This window comes from Antechinus flavipes, chromosome 1 (genome assembly GCF_016432865.1).
Source record: "Antechinus flavipes isolate AdamAnt ecotype Samford, QLD, Australia chromosome 1, AdamAnt_v2, whole genome shotgun sequence".
NCBI classification, from domain to species: Eukaryota; Metazoa; Chordata; class Mammalia; order Dasyuromorphia; family Dasyuridae; genus Antechinus; species Antechinus flavipes.
This window is the reverse complement of record NC_067398.1, coordinates 377,617,353-377,641,331: the sequence shown is the minus strand read 5'-3', so window position 1 is coordinate 377,641,331 and position 23,979 is coordinate 377,617,353. Positions and strand designations below refer to the sequence as shown.

The 23,979-nt window shown below is 37.7% G+C and overlaps 2 protein-coding genes across 3 annotated transcripts in view; one reads left to right on the top strand and one right to left on the bottom strand.

Moving 5' to 3' along the window:
* Positions 1-2,526, bottom strand: part of TPGS2 (tubulin polyglutamylase complex subunit 2) — a 51,154-nt gene extending 48,628 nt beyond the window's left edge. The window contains exon 1 of the mRNA XM_051969745.1: positions 2,342-2,526. Within this exon, the coding sequence (XP_051825705.1) occupies positions 2,342-2,423 (82 nt within the window). The 5' untranslated portion in view covers positions 2,424-2,526. The remainder of the gene's footprint in view (positions 1-2,341) is intronic.
* Positions 2,527-2,746: 220 nt separating this feature from the next.
* KIAA1328 (KIAA1328 ortholog) overlaps positions 2,747-23,979 on the top strand; it is a 527,008-nt gene continuing 505,775 nt past the window's right edge. For both annotated transcript variants that reach the window (XM_051969744.1, XM_051969743.1), the window contains exons 1-3: positions 2,747-2,886; positions 6,536-6,571; positions 9,665-9,807. In XM_051969744.1, the coding sequence (XP_051825704.1) occupies positions 2,829-2,886; positions 6,536-6,571; positions 9,665-9,807 (237 nt within the window). In that variant the 5' untranslated portion in view covers positions 2,747-2,828. The remainder of the gene's footprint in view (positions 2,887-6,535; positions 6,572-9,664; positions 9,808-23,979) is intronic.

Sequence of the window (23,979 nt, the reverse complement as noted above, 5' to 3'; positions counted from 1 at the left end):
TTTCTATATAGACAAATTCCATATTGATATAACTAACCTTAATTTCTTCACTTAATTTCTGTCCCAACGCCATTGTCAACATCTTAAATACAATCTGTATAAAATTGGATTTATTATTTTTCCTCCCAAACCACTCCTCATCCTAACTTCTCTATTTCTGTTGAGCATAACCATCTTCCAGTTACACAGATTAGAAATCTTGGAATCATCCTCAATTCTTTCCTCACATCCAATATTTGATAAGTCTTGTCAATTCTTACATCTGACTTTTGTCTTCCCATGTTCATTATGATTATCTCCTGAACCATTTAAGTAGTTCCATAAATGGTCTTCTTGCCTCAAGTCCCTCTCTTCCCAGTTCAAGTTCCAAGTAGCTGCCAAGTTACAAGAGATTTAATATCATTCCTCTGCTCAAGATGATTATCTTCCTCTTTTGAAGTATTTAAATAGCTAAGGAATCTCATTGATAAGGATTTTTCCTTCAAACATATAACCCATCCCAGTCTACTTATCTTCTGTGGCTCACATATCTTCCCATAATTCATGAAGGGGATGTTTGGCCAAAGTGTCTGAGTCCTTTTTGTATTTTTCCTTTCATTATGAAAATATCAGTTATGCAACAGGGCTAGCCACCTTTCATACCTTGCTCTCACCATATTATCAGGACATCTTCTCTTCTTGTGCTACATTTTCCCAAAGTCTTACTTCAAGGTTTTTTTTTTTTTTTTTCCTGATAAGAATCCCATTGATTATATGTTGTAGTTTGTTCATATCTATCATGCAACTTCATTGCCCTCTGTAAATTAAATTCTTCAGAGACTGTTATATTCCACACATCTCAGCCACACAATACTTGTAGAATGGTGATATTTAAAGGATGGGTGCCTTTTTCTGGAAAATGCTTGGCTTCATGAAAGTTTTGTAATTTTCTTAAAGTGATCCTGCATTTTCTCTTCCTGTTGCATCCAAACAGTTGTAGAATTTGTTCCAGTTATATGTATACTGATAGATAATCAAGGGTAAAATACAAATTCCACATTTTGCCCTTCAATCAGGAGTCAGTCTACCTTCTCAAATTTACTTCACTTTCCTTTCCTTCACGTTCTCTGTGTTTCAGCCAAAGTAGTCTGTATGCTGCTTTTAAATAATACTTTACATTCTCCCTTTTTACAAAGGTGTAAAAACCTTTGAACAAGCTGTCCCTTGCATCTGGAATACCTTTTATTCCGGGATAGCTCAAGGTAGTATCTCTAATCCTTCAAAGTCTAGACTATCATTTTTGTGCAAATTACTTTGTAAATATTTTGCATATAATTACCTATGTAGCTGCTATTCCCAGTTGAGCCCTGGGCTCTCACTCCCCTTTTCCCCATAGAAAGCAAGCTCCTCAAAGGTAGATTATTTTCTTTTTTCTATTTGTACCCATAGCCTCCAGAGACAGTATGGCAAATATAGATTTGGCAGATCTGGTTTCAATTCTTATTTCTGATGGACTGTGACTTTGAGCAAGTTATTAACCTTTCAGTGCTCTAGGCAATATATGAGATAAATTTCTGAAGGAGCTGTTGATTATTGTTCAATTTACCAAAGAAATCATAGGCGCAGTCCTCATCCCATCCCTAGTCCTTGGCACATTATCCATTCTGTTAGAACAAATGAATGACACTCTACATGTTGGGCTACTAAACCCCTTTTTTCTCCTTCTGTTATTGGCAACTGCAGGGACAAACATTCAAAACTCCCTTGGCAACTCTTTGATTCCTGTAAGACTAAAGTTTGGGTAAAGCCCTTCTCACTTTCCCCTGTCCTTCCCCATGGCTCTCCTGTACTTTCTCTTCCTTCCATTAACTTAAAACTCCTGGAGCAGGGGTTGTTTCCTCTTTGTATTCCTAACAGCTGTCATGGAGCAAGCACTTAAATTTTATTTAAACCTCCACACTCTACCTTAACTCCTTTGCTCTACATCATTCTCAATATTAGCCAGACGGGGTGGTACAAAGTAGAATGGATTCGGAGTCAGAGGTCATGGGGAGAAGGGGCGCGATATAATAGTCAGTTATTAGTAATCCCTGAACCTCAGTTTCCTTTTCTGTGAAATTGGGATCGATTACCTACAATACTGAGTCATCATGTTGAAAGCCCTTTCTAAACTCATGGGGACTTCTCGTCCCCTGTCCCTCCCACTCTGCCAGTATCCCCTTTTCCCATCCCCCTCTACCCCTAGGATGCTTCCTTGCCCTTCAGTCCACACCGCACTCCCTTACTGTCTCTGCAAATCTATCCTTTCCTGCCCCCATCCACATCATCCCTTTTCCGCCTCCCCTCGTCCTCACTCCCTGACCCAGGATACGGGCGACCCCAAGAGTTAGTTTCTCCAGGTGCGGTTTGTTGCCACCCAAACACTGCAACGATCGGTCCTCCATGGCTCAGTTCCCCAGTCTAGGCGAGCACAAGGGTCAAAGGTCAGGGAGAATCGTGAAAGGGGGCGGGCACAGGAGGTAGAAGGAATTCCATAACTCCGCCCCCTTCACTTCAAAGACGATGGTTGTTATCATGCCGGGAATCGTAGTTCTCCCTTCCCAGCTCTGGACTTGGTGCTCGTTCTCGGTTCCGGTTCACTCAGAGTCAGAAAAGCCAAGAAGTCATCAAACCACAACTCCCAGAAACCATCTCTCTTCCGCCTTCCCTTCCTCCCTCCCACACCCGTGGTCCCTGACCCAACAGTGCTGGGGGCGGGCCTCAAAATTCGCAGAGCCAATTGGGGGACGATTCTGGCGGCCGGGGCGGTGCCGCTGAGGGGAGACCTCGGGAGTGGCGGTTGTTTCAAGATGGCGGATGTGACGGCAGTCACTGGTTCGGGGGTCGAGGCGTACTGGAGCCGGGACCGTATCCTTTACCCGGCGGGCAGGGGGCGCTAGTGCACACGCTAGGTCTGGAGGGAAATGATGGGTGTGGGAGGATGGCGATGCCCGCGGTGTCACGTTCCCCTTCTCTCCCCGGTCCCCACAGGTCTCCCTCTGGGTAGGGCAGGTGAGCGAGTAGAGCGTTCCCTGCCTGCCAAGAAAGCAGAGGCTCATTGGGGCGCGGGGGACCGAGTTTGGACTCTCTCACTCCCTCCTGTCAGGGGATTTCTTCTATTCTGGCGCCTGCGGGTGGCCGAACTACGGGAAAGGGGGCAGGAATGACCCCCGATCTTCCCTCTCACTTTCCCCATTTAAACCTTTCAAGACTATCCTGGTAGATATCAGACCGAGGTGGGAGAGGGGCTCTCTGCCCCAGGGCTGGCAGTGACCCCGAGGGATGGCGTGACCTCGGAAGGAGGAGCGGGAAAAGTAGGGTGCGAGGATTGGGTTTGGGGTGGTTGACTGAGGAAGACGTTGAGCAACCGGGGATGGAGGAAGGTTGTCCCCGGAGTTTGGAGACAGTGGAGCCAAGGAAGCCAGGGAGTGCTGGCTGTGCCCTGCTGTGATTATAGAATGATCTGAAATCAGGAGTGGTGCTAAGTTTGGGGGGGAGGGGGTGCAGAGGGAGCGTGCTATGCTACTGCGATCACCGTGGGTGGCGGGTTAGGCTGGGGCTGATGGTCCTTCGGTTCAGGCTGTGAGCAGGGGGAGGATGGGGGTGAGGTGGGGGTTGGTGAGCGCAGTGGTCTGGATAGTGGTAGTAGTGATCCTAGAGCCGGAGTCTCTATTTTTGTGTGCCATGGATCCTTTTGTCAGACTGGTGAAGCCCTTCTCAATATTGGAATTATATATTGTTATAATATGTGTATTACATATCTTATTGTATGTATAACATAATATGTAATGCTATAATAATGAAACATATTTATTATTATAGTTCTTATAAAACAACAATAAAAACCCAAATGAGTTTCTGGAAATAAGTTAAGGAATTTGCCCTAGACTATGCATCTGAAAAAGTTGTAGAGCATTATGGACATGTTCATTAATGGAACCACTGTGAATTTATGCTGGATAAGCCATATTCTTAGCTAGTTGTCCTGAATCAGCTTTTTAAGGTTAAGTGTTAATTAAATGTCAGGTACAAAGTCTGAACCTAATCTTGTTCTGATAAACATGGTGTCCTAAATATAGTCTAACCATATAGGGTAATGTATACAACTCTTTTTCTCATCTTTAATGTAAAGTGCTAAGTTGTCTTGGTGGTGAAGAGTTGGGATACAAATAGTGGTGACTAGTCCTTTAGAAATATGCAGATAAAAGAAAACAGTTTAATTCAATTTAGGAAATTAATGATCACAAATCACCTCAAGGTAGGCTATGGTGATTATATCTGTGGATCATTTAATTGTATATCATTGCTTATCACAATAACAGCTTATCATAACTAAACAACTATCCAAAGCTTTTATAATTAAGCTTTAAAAAGAAACAACATTAAAAAAGAAAAAGACTTTTTTTTAGTAAGATGCCAAAATTCTAGTTTTCTCATTTAAGTCATTTTGAAGTTTGTTTTTTCCACAATGGAAGTTTCCCTAACCCCAAACATCATCACCTTTTATACCTTTGGCCTTCTGTGACTATCAGCTTTCTTTACTTTTCTTCCTGTTACACAATATACTTTAGCTGTGGTATATTGCACAAGAATTTTACATACCTAATTTGTCAGCAATGTGAGATATGACATGATGTCATCTTAGGAGTCAGGCTTCTGACTAAAAAGGAACTCAAGAGCAGTGAAATGGTAGTTTAGTGAGGCCAGAAATGTCAGCTATTGATTACTAAAATGTAGTTGCTAAATTTTTATCCGACATATTAAGTATCAACTTTAAAGACCTTGGTCAAAACTTAGAAATTGATTTTGTCTTGCTATTAAAAAAAATTAAATTGGATAACACGAAAGGAGTGTTTGTGAATGATTGTGTATTAAAGAGGTAACATGGTACACTAATAAGAACAATGGTTTAGGTGCCAGAAGACCTGGGCTTTTATTCCTTCCAGTAATTAATTCTAGTGTGATAATGGGCAAATCATTTAACTTCTTGCACCATAGTTTTCTCACCTGTAAAATGATAGGGTTGGATTAGGTGACTTAAGAGATCCCTTTCTACTCTAGATTTATGATTATAGGGAAGGAAAAGCAGAACAAATCAGTTATGGCTATATGCATACTCATTAGTCTGCTGAAAAAATTCTAGACAGAACAGGAAATTGAATCCCTGGGGCTCCTACTCCTACAGAAAAGAGCTCTGTGCCATATGTATAAATTTTTTTTTTTTTTTTTTTTTTGCTGAGGCAATTGGGGTTAAGTGACTTGCGCAGGGTCACACAGCTCGGAAGTCTTAAGTGTTTGAGATCAGATTTGAACTCAGGTCTTCCAGAATTCAGGGCTGGTACTCTATCCACTGTGCCCCCCATGTGCCATTTATTAATTAGAATCTTTATATTTTGGGGAGAACTGGACATACTCTTCAGGAATCCTTTCAAGATCCCCATTTTTGCTTTGTTATTGTACTTCCAAAAACAAAAGTAATTAAAACATCAACAGTTAGTAAATTTATCATCTGGTAATTGTTGCACAGTTTTAAAGTTTAAAGAAGATTTAGTTCCTTGTCCTAACATAGTTTATAGTCCAGTAGGGGGCAAAGATATTAGAGTAATTATAAGACACAATATTACATTTTATGTACTTATAGAGTTACATAGTGATAGTAAGGTCTTGGAGTAAGATCATTAACTGAAAGGTGATCGTTACTAGAGAAGTTTTTCTAGAGACTTTCGAGGAGGAGATAATGTCTGAATATAATTTAAAGTGCAAAGAAAGATAATTTAACAGGTGAAGAGAAGGGAAAGCGGTTAGTCTAGTTGGTGCTGTAGATAAAATGCTAGATTTGGAGTCAGGAAGATAGGGCAAAGTAAAAAGGCACTTTAGTTTTGGGTAATATAGAAAGAATTTCTAGTTACTTGTAGAAGATTTCTGTAAGTTATGTTGATTCTTTTTTCTGTGGCACTGTTGTAATCTTGGCTTTCCTGAAGTTCTCTTTTAAGAAATTTTTAAAAAATGCCCCTTGATTTCTTTGAGTTCTAAAAGAGCAGAACTTCTTTACATATTTCATGTAGTGGAATAGAAACTTCACTTGTTTCTGCAATATTTATTTGCCCTCCAATACCGTTTATACTTCAGAGATAAAGACTATTGAAATTATCAGTTCTTTTTTGCCTAAAGGAACTTGCCAAGTCTTCCTAAACATGAAAATGACAAAACATATAGCACTTGATGAACTCTGCACTCAGAAATGGAAAGTGACTCCTTTAATTAAAAAGCCAGGGTAAAACCTAAAAATAGATTTCATAATGTAAGTTTTCTCACAGATTTTCATTGATAATAATATGAGAAAATGAGTTTACAGATGTAGTAATATACCACTTAACTTTCAAAGTAGTTCAGCAAAGCAGTTTAGATGACAGTAATACATTTCAGGGTTAAATGAAATGATAAATTTTGTTAGAAATATAGGACAAGAGCGATATTTGAATTATTAATTTTTTTCCCTTAATGCTCTCATGCACAGTTTCTGATGAGGACCATGCAGTGCTACATAATTCAGGTACGATTCCTTTAAATGAATACAATAGAGCTAGGGGGGTGGGATGGGATTTATTTGGGGAAAGACATTAGAACTTTTTTTTCCAGCTACAGTTAAATTAACTAGTGTTGTATCCTGTAGTCCCTACCCTAATGGAGCTTACATTTTATTGGGGGTGTACAATATGATTTCATATTAGTATATAGAAGACGATACAAAATCTATAGCAGTCAAGAAGTTTTTTAGAGTCCAGTTGACTAAACTAGAGCATCAGAGTCTAAACTTTTTTTTTTTGAACAGATGCTCTGGGGTATGATGTTCTCTTTATTTTCCCATTCTTTTTTGTTCATTGATATAATTAAAATATAAATATAAAAATATAAAATATAAAAAATCAGCTAGCATTTATTGAGTGCCTGCTGTGAGACATGTTTGGGATACCAAAAAAAGGCAAAAATTAGTCTCTTAAGGAGCTCATGTTCTATAAACAACTCTATTCAAACAAGATATATATAGGATAAATTGGGGGTATTCTCAGAGGGAAAGTGCTGAGATTGAGGACTGTGAAAGACTTAGAGAAGGTGGGGTTTGAACTGACTTGAGGAAAGTTAATGAACTTAAGAGCCAGAGATTAGAAAGGAGAGAATTCCAGACATGGGGGCCAGCCAGTGAAAATAGTCAGAGTTGGAAAAATAACTGGAGTAGGGAAGGGAATAAATATTTATATAATGCTTATTATAAACTTGGTACTGTGCCAAGTATGTTATAAATGTTATCTTATTTGATCCTTATCCCTGTGAGATAAATGCTGTTAGAATTCCCATTTTACAGTTGAGGAAACTGAGATAAGCAGTTTAAGTGACTTGCCTAGGATCATATAGCTAATCCATGTCTGAGTCTGGATTTGAAATCAAACTTTTCCTGACTCTAGACTCAGTACTGTATCCACAATACCTCCTTGCTATTTTTTTGTGTGAGGAATAGAAAGGAGACTGTTAGAATTCTTACAAGGTGCTAAATCAGTTATCTAATTTAGCATGGTACTTAACAGTTCTCTAGCTCATTAATGTATTTAGTGCTCATTGGAGTTCTATAAGATTCACAAGTCAGAGAGGAGTCTAGGAGATCTACAAGTCAGGAAGGATAAGCCCACTAACCCACAAGCCCACTCTCTGAGGTGGAGTCAGATTCATTCCATATATCACCTTTGTGCTGGCTGGAAGCTTTGGAGTCAGAGTTGAGCTAGAGGCAGAAACTAGAAGAGCTAAAGGACTAGCAACAAGAATTCTCGGAACCAAGGAGAGAAATAGGCCTCTAAGAAAACTAACCGGGCTATTTTGGAAGAGACAATAAAGGACTGGACTTTAATAGCTGGCTACATTTGAGGTGATTATTACTCTGAACTGAAACGAAGGCTGCCTTCAGAAGCCCCGCAAGAAATCTGCTCCCAGAGAACATTATATTTCAGAGAAGAGAACATTACAGGAGACTAGTGTTACTAGTTTGCAGCATAGGTAAGGGATAATAAGAAGATTGGAAAAGTAGAAAGGACTTTGAAAGCCAAGCAGAGGATTTTGCATTTGAGCCTAGAAATAATCAAACATCACTGGAGTTTATCAAATATGGGGATGATATGGGTAGGTCTGCATTTTAGAAGCTGAATAGAGAATGGATTAGAGTGGGAAGAAAATCAAAGTAGGAAGACCTACTTGCAGACTGTAATGAATTTAGGTTGGAAGTGATGAGATCACTAATGACTATGTCAAAGGAGAGAAGGGACATATACAAGGGATGTTATGAAGATGGAAATGACAAGGCTTTACCACTAATAGGATACAGGGGGAGGAGAGGGGCAGAATGAGAGTGAGGCGTCAAATAAGTTTCAAGCCTTGGTATGTGAGAGCATGGAAGTGCCCTAACAGTAATGAAGAGGAAGGTTTTGGGGAAACATTGTAAAATCTCTTAAGGAAAATTTCTACCTCCTTAAAAAAGGTAATATACCCTTAAAGCTTATTAGTTATCAGTTGGAAGAGGGTGTTACCTAATAATTTCTAAATAATAGAAATAATTCACAGATGTTATCCATGTCAGAATGTTAGTAAGTGGAATTAAATTGAAACATGGTAATATTTTTATTTTTAAAAATACATTAAGGGTGAGTGAAATGAGCAGGACCGGGAGATCATTATATACTTCAACAACAATACTATATGATGATCAATTCTGATGGATGTGACCATCTCCAGCAATGAGATGAACCGAATCAGTTCCAATAGAGCAGTAATGAATTGAACCAGCTACACCCAGTGAAAGAACTCTGGGAGATGACTAAGAACCATTACATAGAATTCCAAGTCTCTCTATTTTTGTCTACCTGCAGTTTTGATTTCCTTCACAGGCTAATAGTACACTATTTCAAAGTCCGATTCTTTTTGTACAGCAAAATAACTGTTAGGACATGTATATTTATATTGTATTTAATTTATACTTTAACATATTTAACATGTATTGGGGGTCAACCTGCCATTGGGGGGGAGGGGATAGGGGAAGGAGTGGAAAAATTGGAACAAAAGGTTTGGCAATTGTCAATGCTGTAAAATTACCCATGCATATAACTTGTAAATAAAAAAAATACATTAAAGGATATAAGGTTATCTGGTCTTATAGAAGGATCACTGATTTAGAATCATAGGATCTAGCTACAAATTCTATCTTTCTTACTATTTATGTCACATTAGACAAATCATTTAACTTTCTTGGGCCTTGGTTTCATCATGTGTCACATGAGGAATCTGAGTACCTTCTAATTCTTAAGGCATTGCTCCTATAATTTAATGTTTTTTATTTAATTTTTAACTTTTCTAATAGAAGCCTTAGTGATTTGAAATATAGGCTCAAATGTCTTCAGGATTTTTAGGAAATTAACAGAATTTGATGTTAGTGGTTAAATGTACCTGCAAGCTTCATCAGATAGGAGATATTAAGGAAGATGTTGTTAATATGAATACACACACACACACACACACACACACACACACACACACACACATATATATATATACACACACACTATAGTGAATGCTGTCTTCTAAAATTGTATTTGGTCCTCTGTAGGAATTTCTGCAACTGGATATAGTAAAGCAAAACACAAGTCAAAAATTTCCAAAATTGCTGTTAAACTAAAAGCTTCCAAAGCAGCTGAGGCTTCTGCCCCCATGGATCCTTTCAGAGGTGCAGGAGATTCAGTACATAAAGAGGTTAGTAGAATTTCTTGTTTTTACCTAGAATTTTAGACCTAGAGGGGGGAGGGGTGTGGTGTATATAAGGCTTACCCAGTGGCCGAAGTCATGCAGCTAAGTGAAAGTTTAATGAAGATGCTTTTATTGTGTTATTTGGGTGGATAACAGGCCATAGAATGCCACCTTGCCAAATCAGGTGCCTCTTCATTCTCAAATGGGAAATTGTTTGTTTGTATCCTTTAAAGTATACAGGAAAACATTTCAAGACCTCCTTCAAAACAGATTAAATTTAGTTTCAGGATTCCCCACATCATTTCCCCCCTCAAGCACTTACCACCCAAATTAATTTTGGGGGAAAAAGGCTAAGGTCTTTTCTGTAATTGCTTCGAGCTGGCAAGGGTCATAGAGATGTCTTTAGTTCATTTGAGAGTTCATGCCAGGAAGGAAAGTGTGAGAATTGAAAACGGCAGCAGGACATCTAAGGGGTGTTGTGTGTTCCCATCAATCATCCCATGTTCTCCAGGCTGGAGGGCAGTTGAAAATCTTGAAGCCTAGAGAAAACAGATCTCAAGACAGATTAAAAGTGGTGTGTCATCCAGGGTTGAGATGATGACGTTTGGGAATGGGGCCTTTTGCAGAAAATGCATTAGGTCCTGTCTGTGGGCTGCCTTAAGAATGCTGATAGACCACCCACAATGCTGAATGCCCCCACTGCTCACAGAGCTCCCTAGCTTAGGTAGTTAAGGAGTTAATTGTGCTAAGGAGTTAATTACTGGCAGGGGTATAGAATGCCAATCAAAGAAAGTAAGAGAAAAAATGTTAGGAGCAAAAAAAGTTCCCATCTTTGAAGTGAAAAAGGCAGGAGAGTGAAAGTGAGGGAAAGAAGGATGCAGGTCCATTCTACCCTCCTTTCTCCAGAGTACTCACAAGAAAATTCTGAAATAACTGAGAAGTAAAAGCCGAACTGTTTGTCTCTCTGCAAGGAGTTTAGCAAGTGCCTTGAGGCTTTCAGAAGTGTTAGAAAAAAACTGAAAGCAGTTTGAAATTCCTTGCACTCTCCACCTGGGTATGTGGGAACTGGCTTCAGGAGGGAGGGGGTTTTAATAGCTCCCTCAGGATTCACTTGGACACAAATTGGGCAGGCCTGGTGAAACCAGCCAGAAGGAGAAGGGATGTGTACCCCCTTTCTTCTGCAAAGGTTTTTTCAGGGAGTTGAGGAATTTCATGGACAGCTTGCAATAGCTGCAGGACTTCCCCTGAGTGTTTAATAAGAGTGGAGTTCAGTATAAGTGTCCACTTCCCTTCCCCAGTTCCAAAGTTCTGGTTAGGGCAGAAGTCCCAGGAGGCAATGGTTTAGCCTCTAGGTTGCCAGTGAGAGTCCCCACAAAATAACCCACCTTTGCATTCCCATTTTTAGGAAAGCTAATTTCTCCTGGTTGGGTGCAGTCAGGGAAACAGGGTGGCAGAATTAAGGGTGTGGTGCACCCAGAGAGTCAGGTCATATAGGAGACCCTGATATCTATTAGGTCTCTCACCAAACCACTGATGTCCTTTGGCTTTTAACATGCTGTGGACCTGGTGGGGAGTTAAAAAACCTCTAATGGCTGTCTCAGAGTTAGTTTTGGGGCCTCTTCAATTAAAAGGGCCTTTTCAATTAAAAGCAGCCACTGCTCTAAGGCAGGAAAATACACAGCTGCTGTGAGGAAGGGTCTGGAGAATGGACGGGGCCCTGTCTGTCAGGACTGCAGATCAAGATAAGAGTGCAGTTAAGCTTCTCCAAATCTCTTAACTGTCTATCTAAAAGTTTGTGCTTTAAAAAAAAATTCTCTGGAGGTCTGAGAGTGAGTTGGGTCCTCAATCTCATCATTAAGTTACCAAGCTGGGGAGGCAGAGGAGAGCTCTCAAGACAGGTCCTGAGCTCCTCCTGCTATGGGGGAAAGGGTAAGAGAGACCAGAGGACCAGTGTGAGAATGAAGGAGAAGCCCCACCCATCTTATCAGACCTCAAGAGTTGGGCTGTCATGGTGGAGCAAAAGGGAACTTGACCAAGCCCCAAATTCCTGACGGAAGGCAGGACATTGGGAGTGGTGGGGCAACTGGATTTCTGTACCAAGTAACCACCAGGTGTTGGGCTGTCCTGATGGAGAGGTAGTCCCTCCAGTGCTTCTCCTGCCCAAACTCAGCACAGGGACTGGGGAATCTCTTCACCGTTTCCATGACACCAAGAGCACGAACTTCTGGGGTTCCTGGTCTCAGTCTGGAAGGGATTTACATTAAAAGAGGCACCCCTGTTCCAAGTGTTTTTCCCCGGAGGCAGAAGTTGCCCTGAGGAGAAAAAGAGCTGTGGAATCCTGGGATTTAGTTCACATGAGAGAGAGTTAAAGAGCCAACAGCTGTTTGTAATAATGGAGTGGGAGAAACTTGAGGGCTCAAAATTGGCTTCTTCTCCTCCGTTTATCCCCCAAGGACAGATCAAGGAGGGTGTTGGCCTTGAACCCCTCAAAAAGTTGGGCAGGGTCCCCAGAATAACCAGATATTTGGGAGAGAGTCTTTGAAAGGGATTTAGGAGTGCATTGAGTTGCAAAGGAAAGCTCCTTTGTCTCTAGAGGGGCTGGAAGGAGGGAAATTGATTTCCATCCAGCAAATCTAATCGCCATCTTAAGTTTTCCGGTTTGAGGTTTTTTCAAGTTGAATTTGTGCTCTAGGAAGGATTTTTAGAGTCAGAGATGTTTTGTCTTTTTTGCCAGGAAAAAACCTTAGTGTCCCTGATTCTATAGCTTCTCGTCCTTCTCTAGACCTCTATAAAAATGGAAAGCTTAACAAAAATTCTACTTTTGTCAGACCACAGGAATTCCCATAACAACGTCCTCCAAGAATTCTGCTCGAGCCTATTCTTGAGGACTCAAATCTACCCTGGTATTGAATGTCTTAGCTATAGAGTAGACTTTTACCTTGTCCAGATTTTGGGGTTTCCCAGTAAGGGAACCAGATGATGAGGTTCAGCTCAGAGCAGAGAGTTGTGGGAACCCCTTCTGGTCAGGGCAAGTCCGTCATAAAAGAATTTATGAAAGCTAGACTGGCAAAAAGAAGTTTATTGTTGGAACTGAGAAGAAACTTTGTCTAGAGGCTGGGGGCAGTTTGAGTAGAAATCAGACTGGGATCTTCAAGAATTGAATAGAAATTTTCCAATTGAATGAATAGTCCTAGACTAATCTCCAGCTCAATAGAGGTCAATAGAAATCTAGATCTCCAGTTCGGGCTAAGTAAAGTGGTCTGAACTCAACTAGTCCTACCAAGATAACAGAATGGAGCCACTTTGTCTTGATTCCCTAAGGCAGGCCTCTCCCAGGAGAGTTCAATGAGTTTCTCCCCTTCAAGGAGTTCTTAAGCATTTACCTCATGGTTCCTCCTCTCCCCCCCCCCCCCCCCCAATCAAGTCAATACAATTTCAGGGTTCCCCACATCAAGATTATAAGGTTTAATTTATGTGCGTTAAAATCTTTGAAAAAAAAAACAATTTAAACTGAGTTTTTAATCTTATTTTTTTCCTTTATAATGTATGAAACTTAAAGATCTGCCATTAATGAGTAACAGGTGTCATTATTAATTACATATAAATGAAAAAGACTAGACTGAAGATGAATTTAAAGAATCATGGGATTTGAAGCTGTAATGAACTTTAGACTGGATCTATGCAACCCTCTCTTCCTTCCCTATCCTACTCCTTCCATGTCTTTGTAGTTGTTTGTTTTACAAATGGAGAAACAAAAACTTTAAAATCTTACATTTATTTGACCAAAGTCACACAGATAGTAAGTTAAAAATCTGGGACTAAAACCCAGATCTTCTGACTCTAAAATTCAATGTACTTTCTTTCTACTATGTTATTATTATTATTTTTTTAATCAGCTCTTCTTCTACTTGGTGTGGGAAGATGGGTAGAGGATGAGGTAGGTCTGTAATAAAATCAGTGTGTCAAGGATTGTAATTTCATTAGTGTAGGAATTCCTTTAACCGAATGAAATCACAGCAAAGTCTTCATGGGCAATTAGGTGGCACACACATTAGGATAGAGCAGGGCATCTTAAAACTTTTCCCACTGGTGATCCCAGATATCAATAAATATTTATTTATTGATAATAAATCACAATTTCATGATCCCTTCATTTAGTTATGAGACACTATATGGGATTGCTAACTGCAATTTAAGAAGTTGAAGTATAGAGTGATAGGCCTTGAGTCAGGTCGAAAAAATTCATTTTTCTTAGTTCAAATCTGGCCTCAGATACTTCTAGTTGTGGGATCCTGGGCAAGTCACTTAACTTTGTTTACCTCAGTTTTTTCATCTGTAAAAAGAGCTGGAGAAGGAAATGGTAAGCCATTATATCTTTGTCAAGATCAGTGCTCTAAAACAGCCAATTGGTGAGAAGATTCTGCTTGCTCGAGTAAAAAGAGTTCTGGGAGTTCTTTTCTGGTAAAATCAAGTTTAGTCTCTATACACATTTTATATGAGGAACCTGAGTTGGTCCTTTAGTTACTCAGTGATTACCTATTTTACTCCTTACAAAAGTTATTCCAAATTTTTTCTTTCCTTATTGACTTCCACTCCATACTTCTCTCTTGTTTTAGCTGAGAACCTTACTGAAAAAATTTGAGGCTGCAAAAACATCATCTCTCTACTCCTTTTTCTCTGTCTCTGATGTCTTTTCTTTGCTAGTGTTGACCTTTCAACATATGTATTTGATTCTACCCCATCCTTTACTGAACTCTGCTGTCTTCAGGCTCTCATCCCATATCTCTCTTCCTTTTCTCTGTCTACTTTGAAAAAAAAGTGGACTTTACTGGTTTTCTCTTCTGCCTTTTCTCTCATTCAGCTCGTGGCAGTCTGGCTAATGACCTCATCAACCAGGTGAAACTGCACTTTTCCAAGTTACTGGAAAAGAGTAATTGTTTCTAATTGGCAACCTGATGGTCTTTTCTGTAGCTGAGTTTTTCTGAAACTATTTTTGACTCTATACTGGAGAATATACTGAGCTAGAGGCAAGGAGACCAACTAGGAGTCTGTTGCAAAAATCTAGGTAAGAAGTGATTTGGATCTGTGCTAGAGTAGGATTTGTGTGAATGGAGAGAACGGATCAGAAACGAGAGGTTTTGCAATTTATTTTATGAAGTGAAGGAGAGTGGAGAGTCTAGGATGATATCAAGGTTATGAACCTGGATGGATGGAACAGGGAAGTTGGGAAGGAAAGAGCAAAGACCCTATTATTTTCCAACTCAATAAACTTCAGGGACTTCCTGTTGTTTTTAAGATAAAATATAAATTTCTCTGTTTAAAGTTTTATATAATTAGGGTTCAATTCATTTTTCTAGTTTGGATGATATTCTCTCTCCTCCATTCTTTCATTTTTCTAAACCTACCTTCTCCCTGTTTTTCACATACAACTCCGTTCCTTGGTTGTTTCCCATGCCTGAACTCTCTAGAGAGTCCCAATCAGTCATTGTCTTGTATGTTGTTTTTCCTTCTTTCCCCAACTGCTGTTTCCCTCTCTTCCATATTACTTTGTCTGTATACAGGAAGAATGGTGGTGTCTTAAACAGAAATAGGAAAATTAGAAGAAGTAGGTTTTGGAGAAAAAATAAATTTGATTTTGTATTTGTAGAGAATTTTCTTTTTCTCTACATTGTAATCTTAAATTGAGCTGTTGCAGTGGTGCTTGTCTAATGATCCGTGCATGATTTCTAATCTTTTTCATTATATCCGTGGTTTCTTAAAGTCTAGGATATGTGTTACTTGTTTATATCCACACTTTCTAGCACAGAGCTTTATAGACAGTAGATACTCATTAAATATTTGTTTATCATGGTAATTGTCTACTATTGGCCTAAATTGCTGTTGAGTATAAGACAAAATATAAGACACCTCTAATTCCTAATCATAAGATTAGGTTCGATTGAATGACAAAATGAAAGATGTTCTTTTGTATATTTTTTATTATTTTAAACATTGATCTTATAGAGTAGTATATAAGCTTCTGTTGAATATTTGTTATAATACATGTTAAAACTGTTTAGTCTTTTCCCCCAAAAAAACTGCTTTAAAAGCAGTGTGACCCTGGGTAAGTCACTTAACCTCAACTGCCTCAACAATAGAGATACTACTCAATAAGAGTTTTAAAAAAACTCTTATCTTTGCTTGACCAGACCAGATCCTGTCCCAGAACTTGACTTCTTTTCAGTTCTGAGAAGATACTGTTCTCCAGCTCAGGAAAACAAACAAAAAAAGCTTTTAATTTGCTTTTCCTCTCCTTTCTGGTAGTATTCTCTTTTTTTATAGTTTGTGTGTGTGTATGTGTGTGTGAACATACATACATATGTGTTGTGTGTATGTGTGTGTGTGTGTGTGTGTGTATACTTTTAATCATTTCCCTAGTATGCTTTTTCAATCATTGAGAGAGCTGTGCTTTTAGTCTGTGTGCATGTTTCTCACTGATGCAGATCCTATCCCTCTATATATGCATGCCTTTTTATGAGTTCTTGTGGATCAAAAAATTTGTCAAAAAAGTGGTCAAACCCTTAGATTTGAGAGCTTCTTTATATTTCATGAGACCTTCATTCCATTGTGGGGCTCAGATTTGAGGTTTAGTAGCTTAATTCTGCATGTTTGAAAGCTTCCTATTAATTGGTTACCTTCATGGCATGATAGAAAGGGGCTGTAGTGGAATTGTTGGTGTCCATTGGGTTTAAAAATTGTCAGGAAATGCTACAGTTGCCCAAATCTAGAAGCCACTCATTACACTTGTATGTGGCCTCATTTGTTTAATTTTTAATGTTTTTGTAAGATCTAGTTGTTACCAGTTGTCTTTTCCAGCTTTTTATAAAAATCTTTCTCTTCCAAGATAGGGAAGATCTGTTACCAACAACAGACTCAAGCTCAGTCTTTGTTTGCAGTGAAAGCTCTGAGAGATGGAACCTTAGAACTGCAGTGTCATAGAATGTTAGAGCTGGGAGAGCTCCTGCATCTCATTCAGTCCCCTTACTTTGGAGTTGAAGAAACCCAGGCCCAAAGAGGTGACTTGATGGCACTGACTAGAAGTAATCAAAACGACGTATTGTATTGTATTATATTTAGAGATGCAGAGCAATAAAAAGACTCTCCTTTTAGATAATGCTTTTAAGATGGATATCAATCCCTCATTGGCTTAAAGAAGGAATCTGAGATATTGAATAGTGAAGTGACTTGCTCAGGCAACTCTAAATCAGTGGCAGAATTGATTAAAACAAACAAACAAAAAAAACCCTTGGTATTCTGACTGATTTGAGTGTTCTCTAAACTCTCCAGCCCTGCTTTGCCTTTCTTTGGGTTATTTTAATTTTAGGATGCTTTTAGTTTGGGATTCTTGTTGACAACTTGCTATAAGGAGTTTAAACGATAGCCACTTAGCTGGATGTAGACACTTGTAAAAAGAGAACATTTTTCTGTTTTCTTGGTATTGAAGAAAACGCTCATCATGTCTTGAGATAAGCATTCATTTTTTTTATTTCCTACTTGCTTTTAATACCTCTAAAAAAGAAATGATGTTAAGATAAGGAAGTTAGTATAGGGAAGTTAGAATATGATTAATTAGTTCAGATTTTAAATTTGAGTTATTAATATTATAAGAGAAAATGACAGTGCTTTTTTAGTGTCTGAAAATACGGGAACAAAACTAAGTACATGGATCTATAAATTGAAATGAAAACTTTAAAAATCTAGGGCAGGTATCAGCAGAACAGGCTGTTCCAAGAGTACTAAAAAGAGGGAAAGATTGCTGCACTTTTTTTTTTTTTTAAAAGATAGTCTTGTGATAAATACCACAATAATTGAAGAAGGGTGTTCATTACAAAAACATTTGTTTAAATTTGTCTTTTTTGGTCTATTTGTAAACAAAAGATATTTCTCTGTTGCTTGGTTACTGTAGCCATATCTTTACTTATTGGCTACACAAACACACGCATATATGGGAAGCTGGACATAAATGGTTTGGATTATTTGAAGAGAATTGACTGTTCCCCTTTATCAGACTTTTTTTTTTTTCCCCTCCTGAGGCAGTTGAGGTTAAGTGACTTACCCAGGGTCACACAGCTAGGAAGTATTAAGTGTCTGAGACCAGATTTGAACTCAGGTCATCCTGACTTCAGGGCTGATGGTCTATCCTCTGAGCCACCTAGCTGCCATATCGGGTAATTTTTTAAATTGAATTTCCTGGTTAGTTGAGTGATCAGGTCACTTGGGTTTTATGAGGGGACATTATTTGAGCACACCTGTTCTCATCCATGTTCTTAAAAATAATCTTTTCAAATTAGTTGATATCAGATACGTGGGATTAGGGAGGAAGAAGATGGGAAAATATTTTAAAAGCCAAGTAATTGTTTTGAAAAATTAATAGAATTATAGAATTATAGACTTAGAGCTAGAAAGGCCCTTGAAAGTCATCTATAGATGATGATGATAACAAATCTCAGAAAGGTTCAGTGACTTGCTCATTGTCACATAGATAGTAATTGGCAGAGTTAGGATTTCAACTCAAGTCCTCTGGCTTCAAATCCAACGGCCTTCTCATAGTATTATTTTGCTCTTTCTATCGTTTCTTGAACTGCTAAGGGTTTCCTTTAAGGAAATAAATGAAAGCTTAGAGTAGGAGACTAGGTAAGTTTGATTTTGATTTGATCAGTGCAAGTATTTGTATTTTTAAAAATTCATTTATCATTTGTCATGTACATATATGTTATATAATGTATTAAGTACTTGTTGGATCTCAACTTTTCTCCTCTGCAACTGAAAAGAATTAGATTTACTATATTATTTACTATGATTTACTGGTTAATGAACACAAAATAAGACACACCTTTCAGCCTCAAAGACCTTTTAGTCTCAAGCATATATTCTGTTCAATAAATATTTAAATATAAGGCATTGTGCTAGTTCCTGACAAAAATGAAATGGTCCCTATCCCTATTAGGGAGAAGAGTTTTTCATTAGTGTGGTATGAATGTGGTAATTTGGATTATAAAATGTAAGACTCAGATACCTACTTTGAGTAGTTTATGGATTGAGGTTAACCGGGGGAGGGGAGATTTAAATTTAAGGGGGGAAAACCTTTAAAAGCTGTCTACCTGAGCTATAGTCTTAAAACAGGAATTTGCTACAGGAGCCATCTCTTTTGGCATCTACTTTGCCATGTGCTGGTTAGAGACTTGAGTAGATTAATAAAACTTACCTTCTATGAATTATTATTAGTATTTTAGTTATGCTGCTGAAATGATCTGGCTTCTAGTTGAGATGGTGTACTATCCCTTGTTGAGAATTCTAAAAAAAGAAAGCATTCATTTATGATTTAAAAAAAAAAAGTCATGGATGGAAATTGTAGATTTAGGATTGGAAGGGATCTTAGAAACAGAATAGTCTAGCCCCCTCATTTTAAAAATGAGGAAATTGGGTTCTAGAAAGGATAAGTGGTTTGTCTATGGTCATATAAATTGGTAAATTTCTGAGGAGGCATTTGAATCCAAGTCTTTCTGTTATTTTGGCTTTTAATCCACTCTACTATTCACTTTGTTTTATGGGAGAATCCATCCTATTCATATTCACAGTTAAAATGACTATTTTCTGCCATCCTATTTTTCCTCTCCTTGAACTCAAGTCTTTTTAATGGTGAGTCTAGCACTCCGATGCAAAATGTACAGAGCTACTAATTCAATACTCCAAATTCATTAGTTTCTACTCTGGTACATTGTACCCTCAGAAATTCTGAAACTTTTAGGGCTTACATTGACAACCATCTCACGTGTATTCTTTGTATAGTATATAGAATATCAAATATCTACTTTAAAAGCTTTAAAAAATTTAACATATTTCCCCTGTAGTCTGAAACACAAAATGCTTTCAGAGGATTTATTTTCAATTTAGGCAAAATCAAAAGGCCATGAAAAGAGCCATAATATAGCCTAGAGAGTAGGATACCACCTCTGCATTTCCCAAGGTGAGATAATCAGGAGGCTTAGATTTTAGAAAGTTTCTTAAGTGCTTCTTTTGAGGAAAGCTTTCTATAATAATAAAATATTATTATTTTACATTATTAAATTATATTACTAGTAAGGCTATTTTAATAGCTATTTATTATGGAGAGTTATATATTTCTTTTGCCCCTGTTTTGGTAGTATTTGAACATTAGCTTAGAGTTCACATTTTCTTTCTTGTCCTGCATCTGTGAGGGATGGGTACCTTACAGAGTGAGGACAGGAGTACACATGCTTTATTATTACACTTTAGTCCTAGTTGAGATCAAGGAAAGTCATAGTTAAGGGTCAGAGGTAATAACTGATTCATTTGTTTTGCAAACCTTCTTTACCCATCTCCCCATTGCTTATGTACTCCTTTAATTGAGTAGTTTTCTTTCTCTTGCATTTTGCATGCTTATGGTATAACTTATAGTTAATTTGGGAATTAGGAAGATTTGGATTCAAACCTTGCCCCTTTTAAATGCTGACTCTGTAATTATCCCAAATACATATTTTTCCATAAGTTTTAGTTGTATTTTTCTGAATCTTAATAACAAATATCATGTCATTAATTTTTTCTTAGAATATAATATATAATATAATATATATATATATATATATATAGACTATAGAATATAATACTGTTAACCATTCAGTGGACATGCAGTTCTTATTGTCATCAGTCCTGTTTGGTGTATTCAGTGTAATTTGATCATATCTACAGGAAATGAGTTATTTGTATAAAACAACCATAACTTAAATTTTATTTTGATTGCTTGAAGATAGTTTTCATTGAATAATTTATCAATGCTTATTGAAAGTTGTGATTTATTTTAAAAGATTTTAAAAAGCATATTAAATATTAAAAATGATAAAAGTTTGCTTTTAACTTAAAAGAATCCTATTAGAAGATATTGAAAGATATTAGAAGTAGTTGAAAAATGCAGTTTTCTGGTTACTTATTGTAATTATAAGCACTTATTTACCCTGTACAAATGTGAATTCATACTTATATATAGTTGAAGGTAAACTATTGAATACCAATAGGCCATTTTCAGATACTCAGGCATTTATTTACTGGCCTTTGTGAAAAGGTGCCTGATCCTGGTGAAAGCTCTGTGATATACCAGCTAGGGCCTTTTTGTGCTTTGGGAAAGTTTCTCATGGATGCTACTGATTTGAGGACATATGGATTTGTGTCAGGCTCATCATATGTTGTTGTTAGGTTCTTATGTATATCTTAGGTTACCCATTCTAAGTTGATTCTTAGGGTGTTAGTTTATTATCTCTTAGCATGAGAAAACTTCAGTAACTATCATTCACTATGCAAAGGCTTTCCTTTTCCCCCATTACTTTTTATTATCTCCAGGGTTCAGTTCAGAGGTCTTGCTGAAATGTTTTTATAGTAACCATAGGTTCTCATTCAGAATGCATGTACTTCAAAGGATATGAACAGACAATTCTCAGATGAAGAAATTGAAACTATTTCTAGCCATATGAAAAGATGCTCCAAGTCATTATTAATCAGAGAAATGCAAATTAAAACAACTCTGAGATACCACTATATGCCTGTCAGATTGTCTAGAATGACAGGGAAAGATAATGCAGAATATTGAAGGGGATGTGGGAGAACAGAGACACTAATACATTGTTGATGGAATTGTGAATACATCCAGCCATTCTGGAGAGCAATTTGGAACTATGCTCAAAAAGTTATCAAACTGGGCATACTCTTTGATCCAGCAGTGTTTCTATTGGGCTTATATCCCAAAGAGATTTTAAAGAAGGGAAAGGGACCTATATGTGCAAGAATGTTTGTGGCAGTCCTCTTTGTCGTGGCCAAAAACTGGAAACTGAGTGGATGCCTATCAATTGGAGAATGGCTGAATAAATTATGACATATGAATATTATGGAATATTTTTGTTCTGTAAGAAATGACCAACAGGATGATTTAAGAAAGGCCTGGCGAGACTTACATGAACTTATGCTGAGTGAAATGAGCAGGACCGGGAGATCATTATATACTTCAACAACAATACCATATGATGATCAATTCTGATGGATGTGACCATCTCCAGCAATGAGATGAACCAAATCAGTTCCAATAGAGCAGTAATGAATTGAACCAACTACACCCAGCGAAAGAACTCTGGGAGATGACTAAGAACCATCACATAGAATTCCCAATCCCTCATTTTAATTTCCTTCACAGGTTAATTGTACACTATTTCAAAGTCTAATTCTTTTTGTACAGCAAAATAACTGTTAGGACATGTATAATTATATTGTATTTAATTTATACTTTAACATATTTAACATATATTAGTCAACCTGCCACTAGGGGAGGGGATAAGGGGAAGGAGGGGAAAAATTGGAACAAAAGGTTTGGCAATTGTCAATTCTGTAAAATTACCCATGCATATAACTTGTAAATAAAAAGCTATTTAAAAAAAAATACATGTACGGAGGAAAAATTCTAAATACTTCCATTCTACTTATAACTAAAAATGATTCTTGTAAGTTTTAGTCAACAATACATTGTTTGGTGCCTGCATCCAAATTAGGATAATAAGCTCTCAAATGAGGTTGTTTTCATGGCAATTGTATTACCCAAATTTGAAGGTCTCTCTTGCCAATTTAACAACGGATAGCAGAATAGAATAGGTAAGTAAGCCATGAGAAGAAATTTATTTCAGTGATTTGTGCTCCTAAATGGTGACTATTTCCAGGATGTGTAGATGTGTTGCATTTTAGGGGGATATATAAGCTCCTTGAAGAAGGAACTGTTTTTCATTTTTGTCTTTATATCCTAGCATTTATCATAGTGGTTTGCATATAGTAAGCACTTTCTAAATACTTGTATTAGAGGCCACCTTTTTTGAATTGACATTCGTAAAGGGAAGACTGCCTTTTTGATAGCTGAGGATAGCCTATGACTATATATTTTTTGTTGTTTTTCTTTATTTTACTTATTTTTTGGTTTTGGTCATTTTAAGCTTTTTATTTTCAAAATATATGCATAGACGGTTTTCAAGATTCACCCTTGCAAAACCTTGTATAACAAATTTTGTCTCCCTCCCTTCCCTTCACCCCCTTACTTAGCAAGTAATTCAATATATGTTAAACATATGCATTTCTTCTATACATATTTCCACAATTATGCTGCACAAGAAGAATCAGATCAAAAAGGAAAGAAAATGAATATTTTAAGTTTTTAAAAATTTCAGTAGTTTTTTATTTTTCCAAATACATATATAGATAGTTTTCAACATTCTTTTTTTTTTTTTGATAAGACTTTGTGTTCACATTTTTCTCCTTCCCTCCTTCAGCTCTTGCCTCCCCAAGGCAGCAAGTAATCTGATATAAGTTAAATATGTGCAATTCTTTTAAACATATTTCTATATTTGTCATGTTGTGTAAGAAATATCAGACCAAAAGAGAAAAAAAATCTGAGGAAAAAAAACACAGACCAAAAAAAAGTGAAAATACTATGCTTCTATCCATATTTGATCTCCATAATACTCTCTCTGGATGCAGATTGCATTTTCCATGCCAAGTCTTTCATGATTTGTTAAGGGACAGGTCAATTCTCCAAGAGCCTCCATAGCAGTGAATCATAACATCTGAAGGAGTTGTAAGGCAGCCTTTCCTGACACAGGTGTTGTAGACTGCGAATGAGATAAATTGGAGGTAGAGGGAAGGGGAGAGAGGGCAGACAACACAACAGCCTTTCAGGAGAGAGGTCAGAGAACAGCAACTGCCTCTCAGTCTCCTTGTATCATCCTCTTAAAAGAGGAGATCCATTCTGGGTTGGATCTCCAGCAGCCACTGTCAGATGGCTCCCATGTATTCCAATATATGGTGCCCGAACATGGGGTAAAGAAGCATAAGAATTTCAAGAAGAACCAGAACTGTTCGTGAGAAAGATCCTTCCAGAGTTAAGGAAGAAGAGCCCCGGTAAAACTTTTTTAGTTGAGGTAATTAAATGGGCCAACACATCAAAGGGCCGAGCCACGAGACTGATGACTTAAATGCCTGTTCTGACTTTATAGTCCTCTTCTCCATTTGAAAGTTTGCCTTAATCAACATCTGGTACAACTATCCAGAAGTGATAGTGCTGCTTGCATCGCTCAGTGTGTGGACCATGCTGTG